General features: G+C 39.7%; 1 protein-coding gene across 7 annotated transcripts in view; it reads right to left on the bottom strand.

The window, feature by feature from the left end:
- Positions 1-22,370, bottom strand: part of MED13L (mediator complex subunit 13L) — a 446,607-nt gene that overhangs the window by 59,870 nt on the left and 364,367 nt on the right. For all 7 annotated transcript variants that reach the window (XM_001365370.4, XM_007489989.3, XM_007489988.3 and 4 more), the window contains 9 exons: positions 21,274-21,468; positions 20,703-20,891; positions 16,826-16,988; positions 13,352-13,465; positions 6,077-6,808; positions 5,126-5,348; positions 3,933-4,038; positions 3,518-3,642; positions 2,041-2,140 (listed from right to left, as the gene is read on the bottom strand). In XM_001365370.4, coding sequence (XP_001365407.2) covers positions 2,041-2,140; positions 3,518-3,642; positions 3,933-4,038; positions 5,126-5,348; positions 6,077-6,808; positions 13,352-13,465; positions 16,826-16,988; positions 20,703-20,891; positions 21,274-21,468 — 1,947 coding nt within the window. The remainder of the gene's footprint in view (positions 1-2,040; positions 2,141-3,517; positions 3,643-3,932; positions 4,039-5,125; positions 5,349-6,076; positions 6,809-13,351; positions 13,466-16,825; positions 16,989-20,702; positions 20,892-21,273; positions 21,469-22,370) is intronic.

Below are 22,370 nucleotides of genomic sequence, written 5' to 3'. Positions count from 1 at the left end.
AAGCTCAATAGTGTGGGTCAGGTGAGGTGTCTTCCCTGAACTCTCTCATGAGTTTAGACTAATTCCTTTTTTCCTTTACCCCTAAAGTGCTATCCTCTTAGGAGGCTCCTCATCTCGGAGTAGACCTCCTGGCTGGAGGCCCAGCTAGTTTTAATCTTGGAGGAGACCTCGTGGCTGAGGTCTCTAAACTTCCCTTGGTTTAGGCTAGGCTGGAGAAATCTTATACCCCTTTCTCTCTCTCTTCTTCTTCTTAATTCCTTCCCTCTATATTAATTAAAACACCATAAAATTCCCAAACTGACTTGAGTATTTTTATTGGTATTGAATCAAATCCCGGCGACCATCAGTATAATATATTAGTCAAAAACCCCTAAATTTACCTCTTACATTACACTTGTCATTCTGAAGGCCTAGAACTGCAACTTATGAAAATAAATGGACCCCTGTGAGTCATCTTCTATATGAAACAGAACTAGTTTCAAAGGGTTTTTCCATAGTGCTAAACTGCAAGTACCATTGAGGCAGGGAAAATCATAAAGAAAGAGAGTAAGGACTAAACTTATGGCAAAATCACTTGGATGAAAGGGTTTTTTGGTATGTTTTTCTGAAGTGGAATATAAACAAATTGTCATATCAGTCCCACAGGGCACAAAAATTAGTTGGAAATTGTCCCCCAAAATGCCTTTTTTTCTTCTCTAAAAACAGATGTTTAAAATGAGATTAACCATTGTGTTTTCTCTTTGTATGAAAAAGAAACTGTTCTTCCCCTCCCAACCTATAGCAAACATGTATTTGGCCAAACTGAAAATGTTGAGTTGATGCACATGCACTTAGAGTAGTTTCTAGCTAGCATTCTCATGAGAGAACTTAAATTCTTTAATTTGAATGATAACCTGAATACTGTAGGAACATCTGTGGCAGCTCTTCTCAGGAAGGTGAGCAAGGGTACTGATGGTCAGATAGTTAGTGAATACAGATGGCTCTGGGAGGACTCTAGCAGGGATTTCGACATCTTCCATGTGTTGCTATGGATCACTTGTTAATGTCAAAAGGGACATAGAGGATTAATTGGTTCAATCTGAGAGAAAGGATTCATTGATTTGGCCTATTCCATATGCATCCATTTTACACTGTTTCTTTTCATCACTGCATTCCCTGTTTGTACAATTCTGCAGTGCAGTCATAAAAAAAGAAAAATGTTTAATTAAAAAAACCACAGCGCCTGCCTGGCTATCATTATTCATTTTCCCACGTGTCATGCTTGAGAAAGCTTTGCATATTTAAAAAGCTATGGGATCTCCTAAAACTGTCACAGTCCCATCTCCAGACCCTCTCGATGTCCACATTGGAGGAAATCAGCATGGCCTTTATGGGTCCATAAAACTCTTTGACTCATCCCTGTGACATGGTGGTTTTTCCCCTCAATTTGTTCTCATTACCAGCTGTAGTTAATGAGAAGGTATTAAAGAATGATTTGCAGTGAAATGGTATTTCTGCTTCAGAGCAGCCACACAGTCTGACTGTCTTTGCTCTCATTTAATAGTTTGATTTCTTATGAATATACTAGAAGGGAATTCCTCCTATTATGAGCATGCATATCCAGCTAATCTTACCCATAAGAAATTATCAAAATTGGGTCCTAAATCTCAAAGTTGATCAGTAGAAACTACTATCCATGATATTTCTGGGATAAAGCTTATGAAAACTGATGCCCATATCTGAAAATATGTGACAAACAGCTTTCTTAATGAAGCATCCCTTGAATCTAAAGCACAATCTTTTTGGAAAAGCACTATTAAACAAAGATATACAGGACAAATGTTTTTAGCATCATAAAATGATAAAATTCTTGCCCTGCAGATATGGGGAAAAAAAGTTAAAATGGTGCTGGTTCTTGCTTATGATTCAGTCCTGCCATTTTTGGTAAGGCCAATCAAAATCATGACTTTAAATATTTGGTATGAAAGGGGGAAAAAAAAGAGGTGTATATGGCTCTAATATAGGAAATGAATGAAGCCAAAATGAAGCTGCTCTACTCACTTGGAGGATAAGGAACTGCCATTCTCCCATCTTTACCCAGAGGTCGGTCTTCAGTTCCTACTGTTGGGATTTTTGATGACCGTAGTGCTGGTGATGCAGCCTGGAAAGAGATTTCCTGGGAATATTTAATTTGCAAAGATGTGGCAAGGCAGAGTAGGGGAAGAGTTGGCTTTGGAGTCAGGAGCATTTGAGGTCAGAACATGCCTTGGACACAAATTGTTAGTGCAATCCTGGACAAATCACTGAAACTCTAGATACCCCCACGCAATTGACTTAAGGCTAATCTAAAGATTCTTCATTGGCTTTTATTCCTCCATATCTAAGCTCTTATCAAGATCTGTCAGTTTCATTTTTGCAAAATCTCTCAGATACACTCCCTTCTCTCCTCTGACATTGCCTGCGCCCTGGTCTAAGCCTCTCATCACCTCACATTTGGACTATGGGAGTAGCTACTAGGGGGTCTGCCTGGCTCCAGTCTCTCCCCCAGTCCAGTCCATTTTCCATTTGACAACTAAAGTGATTTTCCTAAAGTGAAGATCCAATCATGCCCCGCCCTCCACCCCACCCAATTGAATAAGCTGTAGTGGCTCCTTCACACCAACAGGATCAAATATGAAGTGTTCTGTTTACCAATCAAAGGCCCTTCCTAATCCAGTCCTCTTCCCATTTTTCCAGTCTGCTCAGAACTTACTCTATAGCACACACTCTTCACTCCAGTGACACTGGCCTCCTGATTGCTATACAAACTAGAACCTCCATCTCTTGGCTCTCACCATTTTCTCTGTCTGCCTCCCATGCCAGGAATGCTTTTCCTCCTCCATACTGACTACCTGATCTCTAGATCCTGCTACCTTCTAAAAGAAGTCCTTCCCAAGTTCTCTTCATTCCAGTGCCTTCTTTCTTTTATCATTTCCTATTTACCCTGCACAGAGCTGGCTTTGTATCTAACTGTTTACATGTGTTCTCTTCCATTAGAGTGTAAGCTCCTTGAGAGCAGGAGATATCTTAGGCCTTTTTGTATCCCCAGCATTTAACATAGTGAACTTGGTAAACGTTTATTGACTGATTAAACATTGGATGAATGAAAATAATAGAAACATCAGTATTTCTAAATTAAAATTTATAAATAAAGATTATTTCAGAGATCCTATAGCAGATCCCTCAAACTCTGAAATCTCCTAATATTTAGGAAGATTTCATAAACTTTATAAAAGCTTCACATTTTAAAACAAGGAAAAGCCTTGTATCAGGATCAAAGATAAAAGATACAATGCAGTATTAACATTACATTTTTTCTTAAATGCACAAAGAATTATGTAAATCATTCAACTGATAAGGAGATCTCTCCTTTTGCCTTTATTAGAAAAGAATATAAATGCCATTATCCAAAAACCTAACTTTATTGATGGTAATAAGAGTCTATGGGCATTCTGTTTTGTGATTGTGTATTTGACTTCGCCACTAAGAACAGACTCACCCCAAGTTCATCCTCATCAGAATTATCAAAGATGTTATCCAAATCATGGAGGGAAGGGGCCAGATCAGTCACCTGTGTAAGGCTGCTGGGGCCAGCTCTGCCGGCAGCACTTTCCTGACGGACATCTATGAGAAAGAAGAGAAAAACAGTGCTAGCAAGATGGGGAACGTAAGTGGTTTTTTTCACTGTCAGAGGAGTGAGAAATGAACATAGCTCTCAAGCAAACTTTTTCCTCTATGGCTTTTCTTACATTTAAAACAAGGACTACAATTGATCAACAATTAGGAAAGAAAAACAACATGAGAAAGGTGGGCCTAAATTTATGCTAAAAATATGTTTGCATTAATGGAAAAGAACGTGCCCTCCTACTATATTTTACCAACTACCTAAAAAGGACAAATAATATTTTACACACCTGTTTTTGGAGCAGAACTGAAAATAGACATGGCATCTTTCCCATCAGGAACTGGTGTGGAATGACCTGGTGGAGGGATTTCTTTTGTACCAAATCCATCTTCAGACTGTGTAAGAAAATCAGCCGTCATAAACACATGCACAGCAAACCAAGAGTACGAATTAGAAGGGAGAGCACTAAGATTAGAGGTTGAAGGGTGCAAAATGACAGGTAAAAATGCTCTCAATAGGACATAGGCAGTCAAAGGACAAAGGAGCTGCCTTTCACCATGGGAATCTAAAAATACTCCCACTTTCTCATCAACTCTCTTGAGTAATTCTTATTGAAGCAGAGACTTTTGTATAAAGTACTCTCATAAGTGTGATGATTGTATAGCTCAGGAAGACCTGATTTGAATGCAGCCATAGGCACAAGCTATGTGACCTTGGGGAAGTCACTTAACTCATCTGCCTTAGTTTCTTCATAGTAAACAAGGATAAGTAATAGGCCCTATCCCCTATGGCTATTGGGAGAATCAAATGAAATAATATTTGTAAAGTACTTTGCAAACTTTAAAACAATATATAAATGCTGGTGATTATCATTATTTTTATATCATTCTTATAGAAATAATAATCAGTGCTAGAAGTTTGCATCTTTTAGCCAGAATACAATTTGCAGGTACATGCATGCACTCACTTAGCTCTCTCAGATAATGATTTCTACTAAATAACCTCCTAAACTATGCTTACTTTTGGAACAATATAGTTAAATTTCAAAGCAATGGCCTAGTGCAACTCTATTTAGGTTGTCTTATGTTTCTAGGACAATAACAAAATTTCTCATGATACCCTCAATACTAAAATTGTATGGAGGGAAGAGACCAAAAACCAAGACTAATCATAATGTATAATTAACTGTGGGAAACACATTTCATATTTCAAACATTTTGCAAGAATTCCTAAAAATAAATGTACAGGAATTTATAAATGAGAGGCGATAGATGGTGTATTTGGTCTCAGGATTTGGGTCAACATTTAAAACAGGGAGAAGTGGAATGCAAAGACCAGCAATAAGTCACATGCTGGAGGCATTTCTTTACACTTTACATCAATAGTGAAATAATTTGAGAGAAAAACTCAGATTGTGCTTTTAAATCTCTTTCAGCTTCTATAGCTAGAGTTCATCGAATCTCACTGGGTGATGTAAGATACCTTATTCTTTTTGAGCAGGTCTTTATCAGTTCCAAGTTTGCATTTCTTATTGACAGTAAAACTGTACTTGATGTCGCCATCCTCAAAGGTATAGGGGTCACTGGCATCTCCCAGGCTCTCTGAAGGCTGCTGCATTCGAGGTGACCGGTCTAGGTAACCTGCTTGCCCCTGGGGCTGCTTGTCTTCCCAGATTTTAAACCGTTTGTTAGGTTGTGCTAAGAGTCTAAGGAAGTAAAATAAATCTGATTACTACTTCCCTAAATGAAAAGCTGAGATCTTTTCCACGTTTTACTAGGTAAATCAAAGAAGTAGCATGTGTAACAAGGATGCCAAGAAACCAATATGAGATAGTAAACAAGTGAAACCTAGAAAACACCCCTTCATTAGGACCAATTGAACAATCCCAGAAATTGTTTTATTTATGCCAATAAATCAAACCAATTTCATAAATCTTGGTCTATTATGTGCTTTAAAAAAAATCTAGCACATTTATGGGACTGCTGATTTATTTCAATTTTTTTAGTGTGAGAATTATGGACAAATGCTCCCAAATTTAATGCATTTGCAGTCATTCATACATCAACATGAGGATTCATGCAATAGAGCTGGTTGCCCACAGTATTTTATCTTTGTAAACAAATAATCAACTACAAGCAGAATATACGAGGGAGAAATATAGGGATGTGACTCTATTTGTTTATGTATTAAGCAGTGTTTGGGAAATTAATAATGTGAACTGCTTTTTCTAAGTTGGACTTTTGAAACTTTTTGTGTTAAAATAATGAAATTTCCTCCAATTCTCCTTTGACTTTTGTTTTCTTATTACTTAATATTTAAGCCTTAATAAGATAATTGGTGAATGGGTAGAAGGGAAGTAAGACTTGTATTTTTATAAAGATAAACTTCTTGTCAAATGAGAATGAACCATGAAAGCTGGGTCAATTTCTTTACCTTTTCAGTGCAGAGCTATCTGTATTTATCTCTATCTTGACATCATATTGCTCACTCTGGAGCTCTGGAGGCCTGAACTCTGGATCATCACTTGGTGGCAGATGGTAACTGTGCCATTTATCAGATGATTCATAATTTGGGGGCACAATCCCACAGTACAAGGCTGTCTCACTGACCTCTGCCATGAGAGGCAGTCTCTGGCCCACAAGAACAGTCCTGTCATCCAGGTTTGATAATGGCTGGAGTTCTAGTCCATTACTATAGAGTGCTGGATTCACAGGAATGGATGGTGGGTCCAAACTCTCGGCTTCCTGGCCTCTTGGCTGTGGGCTGAGGGTTGGAGGCAGAGGGGAAATGGGGGAATGGGGTGAATCCATAGGATTCAGATGCATTTGTTTGTTTGTGTTTCTGGAAGGCACAGCCATCTGCTTATCATACTTCCTACTACTTGGGACCTCTAAGGAGGAGTCAACCCCAGCCAAGCCCAGCTTCTGTCCTGGTGCATCCTGCTCCATGCATAATTCTTCGCCTACAGAGGGCCTATGGTGGAATGGCATTACAGGCCTCTTTTGGAGTTTGTCTCCTTTTTCTGGTCTTTCTGTTGTTTTGTGCTTAGAAGAGGCTGGAGGTGGCAAAGATGAAGAAGATGATGGGCCAATAGTAAACCCAGGCTGTGATATTGAAGGAGGCCGGCTGGGCCCAACTGCACAGCGCTGTTTGAAAAGCTTATGCCTGGAATGAGAAAAGAAATGAAGTCACCATAACATCAATTTATTACTCTAAAGGATACCCGTTCCAAGGAGTCCAAAAGAGTTGTTTTCATGAAATATCCATCTATTTTTGTAATTCCTACCAAGTATGCTATGCCACTGGAAGCTTTTACCTATTAACTGCCCATAAAGAAAGAGATTCAGCATAACACTGGAGAGTAAGAGAGATAAATCTTTAGCAGTCAGACTTGGGAGAATGCCCACTTGTGCAGAAATACAAAGATTGTACTCTTACTATATTCAGAGGGTCTGAGTATTTCCGTACCATGAACGGCCTCATTATGTCTGAAAAAAAATCTATTTATATCACAAAGGATGAAACAGAAAGGAGTAGAACTTTAAGGACTAAGAAATACTTAAGTAAAAAAACAATAGCAGCAACCCCAAAACACAACCCCACCCCTCCATCCCATGACCTGCTTTCTTGTCTCTTTCAGATAAAGTTGAGACTTGAAAAGTTCCTCGCTAAGCCCACAAAAATCTCAGATGGACAAGATACTGTCTGCGAAATTCCATGACTTCCTAATGAGGTGGCAATCTAAACTAAACATAGTAATAGTGTGAGACAGTAATAGTGTCCAAGAAAAAAAAAGAATAAAAGCAAAGAGAATACGGGTGACAGCTAACTATGAGAGTCAAGGTTACTTGGGGAGGAGAGAACTGGATGTGAGGCAATGAAGCTGGAATCTTGCCTTGGACAATTCACAGCAGTGTGACTGAGAAAGTCATTTGGCCACAGACAGCCTCAGTTTTCTCATGTGTAAAATGGGACTAAAAAATACCTGTATCATCTACATCAAAAGCCACTATGTGGTTAGAGCAACATAAATGTGAGTTATTGCCCTTACTACTGCATGTAAAATGTAGAAATGTCCTCCCACAAACACATTCAGGCAAGAATAACTAGCTTGCTCCCTTCCTTACCAACTCATAGGTAGGTTTGTGGTTAAGAATCTGCTCAGTGGGATCCCATAGATGGCCCTCCTGTACACACAGTTGTGGAGCACATCAGTCAGATTCTGCCCAGGGATAAATCACTCCTGAAAAGAAAGCCTGGCCCTTGGACTGGCATCAAAGTAACCATTGAAGGCCACCAGGGTAGCATTAAACTACACAGTGCTGCATGAAACAACACTCTAGTGGCTAATAAAACTGATTCTAGGGACATAATGGGATGGTTTAGAAAAAGGGCAGTCTGACCATCTCGACCTATAAAGATGTTAAACATGGACTCCAAGGGCTCTTTCATAACTTGGTTGGTTGCCTTGGAGTTGACAAGGTATAAACGGCTTATCTAAAGGTGAGAGAAGCAAGAGGCTGCTTGACACTGAAGAGGGGCAAAATTTTCTAGGAGAAAATGTTTCATCTATAGAGGCATATGGAGAGAGAGGCAAGAGAAAAAGACAAAGAGACAGAGAGAGAAGACAAAAAACCATCTTTGCCCTCAAGGAACTTCCATCTACCTGGGGAAAACAACCTGCTCCCAAATAAGCAAATACAAAAGTAACTGGAGGGGAAGAAGGGTGAAAATGGGTTGGCTGGGATCCTAAAACCTGTTGGAGGAGAAGATAGGCCTCTCTGGCAGACCACTGAGGAAGCAAGGCATTTTAGGTAGCGGGAGTGAGAAGAAAGACTTTTCAAGAACTGGTATAGAGGTTAGAGGTATAAAGATGGGAGACTGATGGAAACAAGGCCACAGCTAAGTTTAGTGGGAAGGAACCAGAGACTGTAATGTGTGATTTCAAAAAGAGATTCTTTTCTGCTGTCCAGGGGCAACAGGGATACCCTGGAGCTTTGGAAGGGGGCATGCTTAAATCTGACAGCACTCTGGGTAGCCTGCATGGATAGCGGTAACTAGATTAGAGAGGGCAAAGGCAGAAAGCAAACCAGACAGCTAGTGTCATAGGCTGAATGAGAGGTGAGGAGAGTTCTCAGACATTCTGGGCTGTGCAGCAAGACTCTCTTTTTTCCACCCATCAAGCTCCTCCACATTCCCTGTAGCTTGACCTACCAACAAGGTCTTGTCACCATGTCAATACCTGGGACAGTCTTTCTGTCTCTGGGGAGAGAAAATGCTACCTTTCTGGGGTACAACTTTACCTCAGACTTTTAGCCTCTCTCCAGTCTGATCTGCTCCAGTAGAAGGTTTTTCTGTTTTGGCTTGTTTTTAAGTTCTTACCATACATCTTAGAATCAATATTATGTATTGGTTGGAAGGCAGAAGAGGATTAAGGGCTGGGAAATTAGGGTTAAGTGACTTGCCCAGGGTCACATAGGTAGGAAGTATATGAAGCCAGATTTGAAACCAGGCCCTCCCATCTCCAGGCCTGGCTCTCAATTCACTGAGCCACCTACTGGACACATAAAAAGGTTTTTTTCAATTAAGATTTTGCAAACTAGGGGAGCATGGAAAATACCTGTCAGATCTTTGGATAAGGATATTTCATGAATGACAAGAGATGGAGACATGTATGAGAGACGAAATAAATAATTTTGATCACATAAAATTTAAAAGGTTTTGCACAAACAAAACCAATGCAGGGGGCAGCTGGGTAGCTCAGTGGATTGAGAGCCAGGCTTAGAGACAGCAGGTCCTAGGTTCAAATTTGGCCTCAGACACGTCCTAGGCTGTGAGACCCTGGACAAGTCACTTGACCCCGATTGCCTAATCCTTACCACTCTTCTGCTTGGAACAAATACACAGTATTGATTCCAAGACAGAAGGTAAGGGTTTTAAAAAATGCAGCCAAAATTAGAAGGAAAACAGTAAAGTGGAGGTTGGGGATTTTTACAACACGTTTCTCTCATAAACGTCTTACTCCTCAAATATGTAAGGAACTGAGCCAAATTTATAAAAATCTGAACCACTGTCCAGTTGATAAATGGCCAACAGATATGAATAGAAAGTTTTCAGTGAACAAAATCAAAGTATTTCTCGCCTTATCAACAAATGAGGTAAAAGTAAGAGGTATATAATTTGGAATGGAAAATTCAAAAAAACATTATAGCAAAAATGTAATTGGGCAAAACTTTTAAACATACAAAAAACTATAAAAAGAAAGACTAAAACTTTGGGTAGTCTTTGTCATAGTAAATCCTTAGAATGAAGCAAGTTATATTTCAATCAGATATCAAGTAGGAGAAGCAGGTGCTTGAGGACGTGGGAAAGGAAAGAGGCAGAGGAGGTCACTATGGAGCAAAGCACAATAAAGATCTCTTAAGACTCAACTGTAAACAGTTAAAGGTTTGGGAGGGAAACAAAGGGTGCTTTAGATCATACTTGTTGAGACTCTCAACCCTGTTTAATACAACTTTCACTAAAAAGAACATCAGATTCTGAGCAATTATGACTACCAATCCTGGTTCCCAAAAGCAAACAGAGGAATGACTCTGACACTCTCAGGAAAGAGGTGGGGGATCTAGTTGTAGGACAGTATAAGCATGTTTAATCTCAGTTACTATCAGTTGGTGAGGAAGAACTATTTTTTCTTTGCTTCAAGGGAGTGTTCTATGATGGGGTGAGGGGAAAAAATAGAAATTAGTGCAAAGAAAAAGGTAAGTCATCAATAAATTATTATTATTGTTTTTAAACCCTTACCTTCTATCTTGTAGTCAATACTGTACATTGGCTCCAAGGCAGAAGAACAATAAGGGTTAGGCAATGGGGGTTAAGTGACTTGACTAGGGTCACACAGTTAGGAAATGTAAGAGGTCATATCTGAATCCAGGACTTCCTGTCTCTAAGCCTGGCTCTCAATCCACCGAGCCACCCAACTGCCCCCAATAAATCATTTTAAAGAAATAAATTCAACAGGTTTGGGCTTCATTCAAAAAGCACAAAGGGTCTTTGGATAGAAATTTTATAGTAAGTTTTGTTTTCTTTTAAATTGGAGAACTGGGAGGAGCTGAAAAGAATCTTTCTTGGGGTTACCAACTTCAGGATAATAATCCTCCCACAGTGAGAAATGATCCTTGTTCAAGTGCCCAATCTCTATTAATGTTTCCATCTAACTAGAGCATGGCACTCAGTGGTCAAACTTTGCCATGTGGTCTAAAGATGTGTACCAAGAGATGCCAGCAACAAAAGCATTCATCTAACTAATGATCACTCCTCATTTTAACAGACTTGTGTAGCCCAAAAGATAATACCAGGCCTCCATGGTACATACCATGGCCAACCCCTTCATTTTCAGTGTTCAGAGGTCAATTGAGGCAGCCTCTTTCACAAGTAGGTTTTAACACTAAAGAAAAACGTCTGATGGTCACTTACAAAAGGCCCAGGATTAAATGTTGCTGGAAATATCAGCTCACACCACAGACAGGAGATATGGATGGGGTCAGTGTTAGTATTCTCTGTCCAGAAAGGTGCCCAAGAGAGTGACTGACTTAGCAGAGCTGGGGCTTGAAGCCATGTCTCCTGTGCCCAAGAGAGGCCCTCTCTGTTTCCACTCCATGGGAATGCATCTAAAGGTGAGCTCCCCTCCATCAGGCTTTACACAGAATTAATATGTGAAAATCATCAATTAGGAGCTCACCAAGTCCTTTACAAAGGGATGTGACTGAGGATTATTTTAATATAGATCTACTCTTAATGAATTCTTATCTGATTAGATACATATGGAACATATCTACTATGCAAATGAAGGTAAAGTTGGAAAAAAATTATCAACAGGAATGACAACACTATTCAAGTGAATAGATAATAGTAAAGAAATCTACTCATTGACTTCTAGCTATCTTGACTTCTTGAATTATGGAGTCCCACCAGGGTTCTGTCCTTGGTCCTCTTCTCCCTCTATACTATTTGACTAGGTGACATTATCAGCTTCCAAGGATTTAATTACCATCTTTATGCTAATGATTCTCAAATCTCCCTTTCCTGTTCCCATTTCTCTTCAGCCTTCTTCAACACATCCAAACCAGAACTCTTTAGGATTCCTCCTAAAACCTCACACCCCCCCCCTTCATTCCTTCATTATTATTGTAGAAAGCAACAGTCCCCTCCCAGTTCCTCAGGTTTACCATTTAGGAGGTGTATTTCCTCCAGGGGCAAATACAAAAACAAAATGCTGTTTAGCATTTAAAGCCCTTTGTAACGTACCCCTCCCCCCCTTCCCAGTCTTCTCCTACCTCCCTTCCCCACCATGTACTCTTCAACTCAGTGACACTGGCCACCTGGCTGTCCTACAAACAAGACATTCCATTTCCTGGCTTTGGAAATTTTCTCCAGCTGTCTCCCATGTCTGGAAGGCACTCCTTCCTCACCTCGGTCTCCTGGCTCTGCTGGCTTCCATGGCTTCCCAGCTAAAATTCTATCTTCTAATAAGAAACCTTTCCCAAACCCTCTTAATTCCAAGACTTTCTCTCTTTTTCTCATATATACTTGTTGTCCTTGAAGGCAGAGATTATCATTTGCCTCTTTTCATATCCCCAGTACTTAGCCCCGTGTCTGGAACATAGCAGGCTTTTAATAAATGTTTACTAACAAACTTATAAATGAGAGAAAGAATTTGATTACTCCTCTTTGTACCATTTTCCTCAAAGGCAGTGTGGAAGGTCACAAGACTGGAAACCAAGAAAGCTGGGTTTTTGTTCTGATTTAATCAGAAATTATGTGACCTTGAATAAGTCATTTTCTAATTCTGGGCCTCAGTTTCTTCCTCTGTAAAATGAAAGAGTCAGACTAGATAAATTCCAAGGTCTTTATAGCTGAAGACACATCTCATCCCTTCACCCTACCCTGATGCATACAACCCCATTTTAGCCTGAAAATGGGAAATACAGTTGGATAACTCGACAGTGGTCACATTCTGGAATGGTGGTGAGTTGCTTTTATAAGTTTTTGAGGAGGGGAGTCTTGTCTAATAATAAGAGGCAACAAGACATAGATCCCAGAGAGACAGTTTTGATACTCATGAGCTTCATGGCCTTCACTGATTAATATCATCACTCTGAGCTCCAGTTTCTCATCTGTAAAATGGGGCTGATAATGTGTGTACTACAGACTTCACAAAGTCATTGTAAGGAAATCACTTCATCACTTCCAAGGGCCATGTAAAGATTTGTTTTCATGTCAGAAACACAGACAACAGCAAAAGGGCATGGGCAGACACTCAGAGAAAGAATATCTGTTAAAGCTGTGGCTGTGAAAATGGAATGGAGAGATTAAACCTAGGAAGGGTTGAAAGGATTTGTTAGCAAGTAAAATAAGGAAAGTTAAAGATAATGGCGATTCTTCTAACTTGGGGAAATTAAGTACTAATTCATTCAGTGACAGAAATGGCACACTTGAGAAAGGGAGGTGGTTGGGGGAAAATATCATGAATTGGGTCTTAGCCATTTTGATTGAAGTGATCAGATGACATCTTGGAGTTGCAAGTTTTGATCTAAGCAGATCTGGATACTGACATCACTAATGCGAGTGTAAAGGCAAGTTCATGAACATCTGTAACATAGACAGTCATTCTTGGGGGCACTCCCCCCCCCCAGCCTTTCTACCACCCACCTGGAACAGGAACAGCTGGCTCTTTGGGCAGGATCCACGAAACCCCAAGAAGGAGGAGGAGGAGGCTCACTAGTGGCTTCTTCCTCCAGGTGTGGAGCAGATACCTGACTCCTCCTGCAGTGAAAACCACCAAAGACAAATCCATTAGCAACCATACTCACTTCAGCAATAGACAACCTTCCATAGATGAGAAAACCTACCCCTGTGGCCCTGTGAGACCATCTTGGAGACACAAAAGGGTTTAATAAAGATAGCCAGTCAATAGTGTGATCATCACAGACAAAGCTATACTTGACAAACACAACAGAAGCAGCAAGAAAGCCAGAATGTAACTGGTGCTGGAGCTCAAGAGGTAGGAAAGAGAGGCAGCCTGCAAGACTGTCTCAGATCACTTGTGCTACTTTTCAAAAAATCCTTTAAAGACACCATATCTGGAGAGAGCTAGATGGTTCAGTGAATTGAGAGTCAGACCTAAAGACAAAAGGTTTTGGATTCAAATCTAGCCTCAGACACTTTCTAGCTGTGTGATCCTGGGCAAGTTACTTAACCTCAATTGCTTTTACTATTCTGCCTTGAAATTGATACACTTAAGAAGGAAGGTAAGGGTTTTAAAAAAGCAAAAAAACAAAAAACCCCACCAAGTCTATATGTCAGAGAACCAGAGCCTGGCTTTGTGATTTTGGTGAGAAAATGGATCCATCTACAGGTTCAAGTTAGGACCCTGTCTAGAACCTAAAGTCTCAGAGCTGCCTAAAGCCCTGAGGCATTCAGTGAATTGCCCAAGTGTGTCAGACCCTCCTGGCTTTGAGGCCAGCTTTTTACTCTTCCCGCCATATAGAAAGCAAACTCTTTCCCAGTGTCTGTGCGTGTAACATTGTGTACACCATTCCCAGTAAAGCTCTAATATTACCAGGTATTGAAGGGCAGCATAAAAAATGTCACCTCCATTTCAAAATAAATTATGGAATGCACTTTTCCATTTTCAGGGATTCTTTTAGAATGAAAAAATATGAAACAAAAAATGTTTTCTAATAACAGAAGGAAGGTGACAGGGAAGGCTGTGGTAGAGCTATTACTCCAAATCACAGGACTTGGAGAGACCTGGGTTCAAACCCAGATTTTATCTTATACTGCCAATACAACTCAACTCTCAAAACTTCCACTTCCTCAGTGATAAGATAAGGGGGTGCAATGATTAGATGACTTCTTTGGTCCCTTCCATTCGTAGACCTATCATTATTATATGGACTGATTTTCTCTTAATAATATAATTTACCAGCTGTGTGACCCTGGGCAAGTCACTTGACCCCCATTGCCTACCCTTACCACTCTTCTGCCTTGGAGCCAATACATGGTACTGACTCCAAGACAGAAGGTAAGGGTTTAAATAATAATGATAATAATAACATAATTATATTTTGACATTTATATAGCACTTCACAGATACATTGTTACTTTTTTAAGCTAATGCTTACACTTTAAGGTGTTTCAAAATGTCCCTAGCAATGATTTAAGGTTGTCTTTCCCATTTCCCTGACTCCTTGAGTATATCACTTCTCTACTCTATATTTCTTATTTCTTAAACAAGGGAGCTCAGTCAAATGTATGATCTGTGGATGAGAAGGAAAAGTCAAAATGAAGAAGAGACAAATTCAAGAAAAGTAAAGAACAAAATATTGATTGGAAAATGGACCATAAGTTAGCTATAAGTGAATATACCAATTGGCATTCCAACTTTCATACATTTAAATGAAATTCAAAAGACCATATCTAGCTTACACCATTTATATCTGTACATAAATGAGAATTACAGATAAAAATATAAGTTGTAAAAATAAAAGTACATAAGAGGCAGGTAAGTCTGGTTTAGTGAATTAAAAGCCAGGCCTAGTGATAGGAGATCCTGGGTTCAAATTTGGCCTCAGCCACTTCCTAGCTGTGAGCACCTGGATAAGTCACATCATCCCCACTGCCTAGCTCTTACCACAGAAGGTAAAGGTTAAAAAGAAAAGGTACCTAATAAAACTTTGAAAAGAAAAAAAGTAAGGTTCACCTTGACAAAAGGAATCAAACAGCAATATTAGAAAGAAATATTATTTGGAAAAAATATAATTTTATAAGACAGAAAAGAATCAGCGTAGACTTACAAAAAATACTTTTAGGTCAGTTATTTTGATATGAAGTTTCAGATTGTCTTTGGTTGGGAATGACTTATTGTTTTCATCTACTATCACTCTTCTACATCCTCCTCCAGTCACAACCCAAGAGACAGCAAGAGTCCAATACAGGATCAGTTCAATGCTTCGTCCAAAAGACTAGTATTGCATATAGACCAAAATTATGATTTTATCTTATCTAAAGCACATTTTGCTAATTACAAAATGAATACACTTAGTTTTGACAAAACCACTTCTCATTCTATCCCTGAAGTTAAGACTTATTGAGGAGTGTTGCTTTAGAGAGTAGATGCCAGCCACTCAATCAGAAATTAAATTGGGTAATGTTTATTTCTACAGTGAATTGGTAGACTGGATCATTATGCACTGGATAAAATTCCCTTTGGAGATTAGTGAATTTAAAATCCATGTAGTCTCTACTTAGGGGCAATTTGATTTGTTTGTTTGTTTTTCTTACAAAATTTACATTGAATTCAACTTGCCAAACCACAGAAGTAAATCATTCCTGGGCAGAGAGGGAGGAGCATTTATCTCTCTCCCCACAGAGATAAATAATCTCAAAGTCAACAGGAGCAAAGCAACTCCCACCATAAACTGGGGTAGATTTCAAAAGCTCTGTAGTTAGTAAAGGCAGGAGAAAAGCTATCAGCTTGAACTACTAATTTGCTGTCAATCAAGGCATGTGGCCAGCACATAAAAGGACCAGAAAGGAGAGAACACCAGAGAAGTTTCAACAGAACTTCCATAGAAGACACATTCCTCATCTGACAAGGGAGACTCAAATTTCCTGAAATTTGCACTAAACATAACAACATTTCTATACCACCTGCTATGTGCCAGGAACTGTGCTAAGCAATTATAATTATCATAGCATTTGATCCTCACAACAATCCTGGGAGACACTATTATCCCCATTTTACAAATGAGGAAACCAAGGTTAACAGAAGTGAAGTATGTCTGAAGCCATACTAAACTCCGGTTTTCCCGATTCCAGGCCTGGTGCTTTATGCATAATGATAAACTTCTCATCACTATCTTGGAAAGAGCCCAAGTGGATGCCTTGCCAATGTAAATTCTTCACCTCAGCAGTTATCTCCAGAAATAAAAAACATTTTCTCAAGAGACAATCCAGGCCCTATCCTAAAATTTGATATAAATTATGAGCTGGCAATCTATGAAATTTGGTCATAAATTTGCATATCATACCTCCTTGCATAACAAAATGCAGAAAATTTAGAGCTAAGAGAAGGGAAGGTTCCTTACTGGACCCCGGTCCTGGCATCTACATAAAACTTACTTGGGCTGTGTTCGGTTGAGGATGCATTCCTTCCAGACTCTGTGGACCATGTGACTGTGGAGTTTGGGGGAAATCTCCCCTGATCTCTTTGGACTGTGCATAGTAGCCATCCCCTCCTGGGCAGCTAAGTGACCGACGGTGCTCAGAGGACCTCCACCTTCACCTAGAGGAAAGACAAAAGTGCTGTATAGAGGCCACGGGACATACATGCCTGGGACAGGGTCTCTCCTGCAGTGGCCTTCTAGCAGAGAGACAAATACATGGATCAGGCTGCTCTGCCTTAGTCCTTTATGTTGCCCAGATGCCCAGGGAGAGCACCCTTGACTGTGTTAGCAGAGACAAAATGACCTGGTGGGATGGGGATGGATTCACATGCTGCCCTGGGGATCACTGCTTTCTGACTTGGTTTACTGGCTCACTTCAGTTAAATGGTGAACTAATCCTGTCACATATATGAATTTAAAAGGCGCCCAGGAGCAGTCCAGTTCCAAAGGACTAAATATGAATACCAGGAGAAGGGGCTCCCAGGTCCCAACATAAAGGAGTGATTGTGTGGCTCCTAGCAGCTCAAGATCACAATGTTTCTATCTTATAGGACTGCTGAAACCAGTTTTATACTATATGCGCTGCCACTCCTGATAAACTCAATTTTTAAAATTTTATATAAAAAAAGACTAATGATGCCGACATTCACTGATACTGTCCCTCTGCCCCCAGGGGTTTGTCTAGATTCTGTAGTGTGACTCTGTGGGGGGTCAACCTTCATCACCCACTGCAAGAGCTGGGGCTTCTGTCCTCCCTTCACAAAGGCATGTATGGTTTTCTTAAACCCTAATGCAAACCATTTTCAAACAGGAGGAAACAGTAGAGGGAGCTTGACATTCACATAACCCAAGCTTGGCCTCCAACAGTAGATTGTCCTCTGCCTGGAAGCTTGCCCAAGGTCACATCTCTAGTTGACCTGCTTGTGCTGATGCCTCAGGACTCCCACCCAGGGAGGCTGTCTCCACACCAGACCACAATAAAGGATACATGCTCTGTTAGCACAAGAGGCACAAGGGAAACATGACTTCTTAGGGCTGCTTAGCTTTTTGGTACCATGTCATATCAGACAAGTACTAAAATCCAAATGACCATGATGATTTTTAGCTAGTCCATTTGTTATGAAAAGCATAGCAATAATTATATATTCAACGGGCTCACAATAGAAAAATCCTTATTTAGTTAAAATGAAATTGTCCTTTAGTATGCAGCTCAAATTCATTGTGTTTTGAGTAACTGCTAATGGTTCTGGCCTTCCCATCACATGAATAATCTGGACAAAATGCAACCAATCACCATGGCCATGGGGATCATCCTTGGCCATACCAAAAGGATTCCTCCCCTCTTCCCAAAGGCTAACATCTAAAGGATAACAAGTTTTTATTTTCTTGAAAAAGAATCTGGAAACTAGATAGATGACTCTCTGTGTGTGTGTATGTGTGTATGTGTGTGTGTGTGTGTGTGTGTGTGTGTGTATCCAAAACACACACACACATATATAAAGCACATATCTCATGATGCCACACAGTTCATTTCAATTGCATATATATTGTTGAGTGTCTCCTCTGTGCCCAAAATCATGCTAGATGCTAAAAGGCTTGCAGAAAATGAATGTGGCAGGTGACATGCTCCAACTCCTCAAGGCCAACTAACAATCTGGCAGGGAGACCAGATTCCCAAGAGACCAATGGAGAGCAACAGAGATAAACAAAAGGAACACCACAGCTGTCCAAGCAGGGCATGGGGAAGTAACTCTTGGGGACAGTCACAGGGATTCCTAAATTACAAAGGCTGCACAAGATAGCCTCCAGTCCTATGATTAAAGAAAAACTATAAAGTTGACACTGATGAAATTCAGACTGACTTTGTTAAATGTTACTTTTTCAGAGTTAATAGGTAGGGAATACCTTCATTATATAAGGGTCTTTTATGCTTTTAGAATTATTTTGTCCAGATGTTTTTATAACTTAACAAGAGCAACATAAAAAGTGGAATCCCTATCCAGACTAAAGGTTGTGGCATTTGTAAACCTCAACCCAAACTGATCAGCCTTCCTAAACAGAACCCCTACTAATCTGATAGACACTCTGCCAAAGCTTTTAGGAGCCTAATAAGCCCATCATCTTTGGCCCCAAGGCCACAAAACTGAGAAAACAGAAATAGTAGATTACCAAATAGAACTGAAGCAGAAAGGAGTAGGTGTCAGAAACCAATGAGTTTAAGAAGGATACATTCAGTGGCCTATGTAGCTATGTAGGACCTGTAATTTAAGTAGTTACATGACTATGAAAATATTACATTTTGCAACTGGATGTCCTCTTTGGCCTTTGGTTAATCTATATTTCAGCTGAAGTTGGCATTCATCTTTTCAAAAATGTTTTCTTTGAAAATGTGCCAACTTTGAACTAAATACAGTCTTTTCACTTTGGTCACAGTGTCATTACAAGAATTATCCCATAGAAGGATTGCCCCTGTAATTTCTCCAATTAGTTTGCTGCATTTACCTGAAAAATTTTAGTGAGTTTTATTGCTTAGTTAAAACAATAGTTACATTTAATGGTTCACAGCTTAAGTTCTACTGCCCCAATATGATGCAAATTCAAAGGGCTTTCATATTCTCTATTCCAACATACCTATTATTATTTACCTATGGATATGAAAAAACAGATGCTACTGGTAGATGTGATTGTTAATAAGACAATAAATCTGGACTAATTCAAAAGGAATAAAAAAAGAAACTTAAAATTTTATCAATATGCATCCAATAAGAATTTATGCTCTGCTTTCCCTTTTAGCATGGTCAAAATTAAAGTCTTTTAAGAAATCCCAGCTCGGCTATTAAGATGGTATGTAACAGCAATCTATTATAATGAATATGATTTTATTGTTTGACAAAAGACCAAGCCCTCTGGTGAGAAATAAGTGGGAAAGGATATCTTAACCTTGTTGGCCAAATTATTTTCTCTTGTGCTCTCCAAAGCATGACAAACTAAGAGTTACAAGGGTAATTTAGAAGCTGACCCAGGAGCAAAAGTGTCCTTAATTGAAATGATTTCCAAGCTTATCCATTAAAAAAAAAACAAAAACAAAAAAACTTCCTCAAAAGCTATCAACACTGTGAAATCTCCAGCTTCCCTGTTTCCTCCACTGGAGTTCTGCCAACATTGATGTTCACTAACAATGCAGTCAATTGAGAATATTGACAAGGCTTCCTTCCTTCTCTACCCCAGTCGCCTGTCAACTCTAATGACTTCAGAAAGGCAGAATTTCCTAATGCTCAGAATTCTAGCTAGGAATAAAGTTGACAGCCTCTTATTTCCAGTTCTGTCCATGGCTGCAATAACTTGGGCAAGGGCTCTGACCTCTAGAGTCTTGAGTTTTTATTGACTATTAAAAGGAAAACATGCTTTTTGCCACCTGGCATTTGGACAAAACTTATGACATATACCAATGTATGTGTAGAACTCTGAATCAGACACTGAAGGTGAAAAACTCAGAGGCATGCAAATGAAACTTAAAGCAATATAATGAAACATTTTACTTGTGCAACTTTGCAGTTTCTTGCCCCATACTATATAGCAACCTGATTCTAGCACCAGGGAAAAAGAGAAATGTAAATGTGGTAACTTCTTCATTGGTCTGAGAAATTTTGATAATGAACAGTAGCCATACGAAATACTCTTTACAATTCTGAAGAACTTTCACTCAGTTAGGTCTAGGGTATCTAGTTTTTACACCGCTTAAAATTAGTTTTAATGATTACTTAGTGCTACTTAGTTTGGGGCTTCCATTTTGTTAGGACCTCTTCTCACTGAAGGTCTATGGTGTCACTTACCTATGATAGCTTGTTCTGGAGAAGTGGGTGGGGTGAGTGGCATCCCACAATGACTGGGGTCTTTCATGCTTCCAACTCCATGCTGGCCAACAACAATGTGACCTCCAGTCCCAACAACATTCTGAGACACTGGGATGTCATTTTGAGAGATCAAAACAAAGGCTGATGGATACACCATACGAACACCGCCTATAATGAGTGGCAGCAAAAATAAAGTCAACATATTCCTTAGAAACAGAACTCCACAGAACTACTCAGTAAGTAAGTATTAAGTAAGACCCATGTTCAATGGTCAAAATGTGAGGCTGATCAAGTGTTATTAAATTATATGTTTTATTCGTCTACAGTGAGCAGGTGCTTAAATAAGTTGCCTGGTAGGATGCTAATAGCATTTGGGATACAGGGACTGTCAAAGCTTCAGGCAAGAAAACTACTCAGCATGCTCCACTGTGCCAAGAGAGTCACCAAACAAGATAGGAAAGTAATGAAGGATGTTTCAGTGAATATGAATTATTATTTTTTAAATTAAATGAGGAGGAAAAAGTTCTTCAGGCAAAATATTTTTTCTTACCAACAATTACTTCAACTGCCACGGGGAAATCATCATCGTATCCTAACTCCTCTTCCTCCTTCCGCTCCTCTTTCTTCTTCAGCACCATTGGGTAGAAATACTGCCATTCCTCAATTAGCTTGCGGGTGGCTGGGTCTGACATCTTATATGCCTGGCCTGTCAACGTCCCATTTAAGCCATACGGGCTTACCAGCACTACAAAAAGAGAGAAACCCTAGGCTACAGTGAAGATATCACAACAATGTCTCTTCCATAAGTACATCCCAGCATGTGTGGTGATTTTAGGTCAAAGCACAGGCTTTCTCATAAACACATTTCCCTATTTCATAATTCCTTTGGAAAAAGTGACACAAAGCATTTTTCATCCTATTGTTCTCTCTTATTTATACCCTTCTTGGCTCACATCAGTTTGGGGGCAGCAACAGTCTGGATAGTCATGATTCAGATGAGGGGATTTGGATTCTGGTAGGTACTGAATGTGATGATACTTGAGGTCCTTTTCAATCCTAAAAGTCTGTGATTCTGTGACAAATTCTGGCCTATTACAATATGACATAGAGCATATACTAATGTCTTCCTCTAATTAATCAACATACACAATACTAAATGCCTGCTATTTAAGGAGCTAAGCATAATGCTGGTGATACAAAGACAAAACTGCTTTTCTCAAGGAACTCACGCTGTAATGGGGGTGGGGGCATTGCACTGGGCAATAAAATAATGTACATACCAAATACATACAGAGTAAATGGAAGGTAACCTTAAAGCAGAAGGCAATAACAATAACAAGTAGGAGGGCCCAGAAAGACTTCATATGGAAGGTGATATTTGAGCTGTCCATTTTGAAGCCCTCCATGATGCCTCCTCATTGCATGGAGGCAGATAGTCTCCCAACAGGACCCCGTCTGGCGAATTCTTCCAAGGGGGAAAGACTGACCATGGTTTGACAATGAATTGTGTCTCTCTCATTCAAGAGCCAAAATAGCATGGTGTGGAGAGCTTTATCACCAGTACAGATGTGACCTGAATTCTCTGATACCAGACACAAGTCACAGCAGTGGTGGAAGGAGTATCAACAATGACAAGATCCCAGACCT

The sequence above is a fragment of the Monodelphis domestica genome, chromosome 3 (genome assembly GCF_027887165.1).
Source record: "Monodelphis domestica isolate mMonDom1 chromosome 3, mMonDom1.pri, whole genome shotgun sequence".
Lineage (NCBI taxonomy): Eukaryota > Metazoa > Chordata > Mammalia > Didelphimorphia > Didelphidae > Monodelphis > Monodelphis domestica.
Note: the sequence above shows the minus strand (reverse complement) of the source record. Positions and strands in the feature narration are given on the sequence as shown.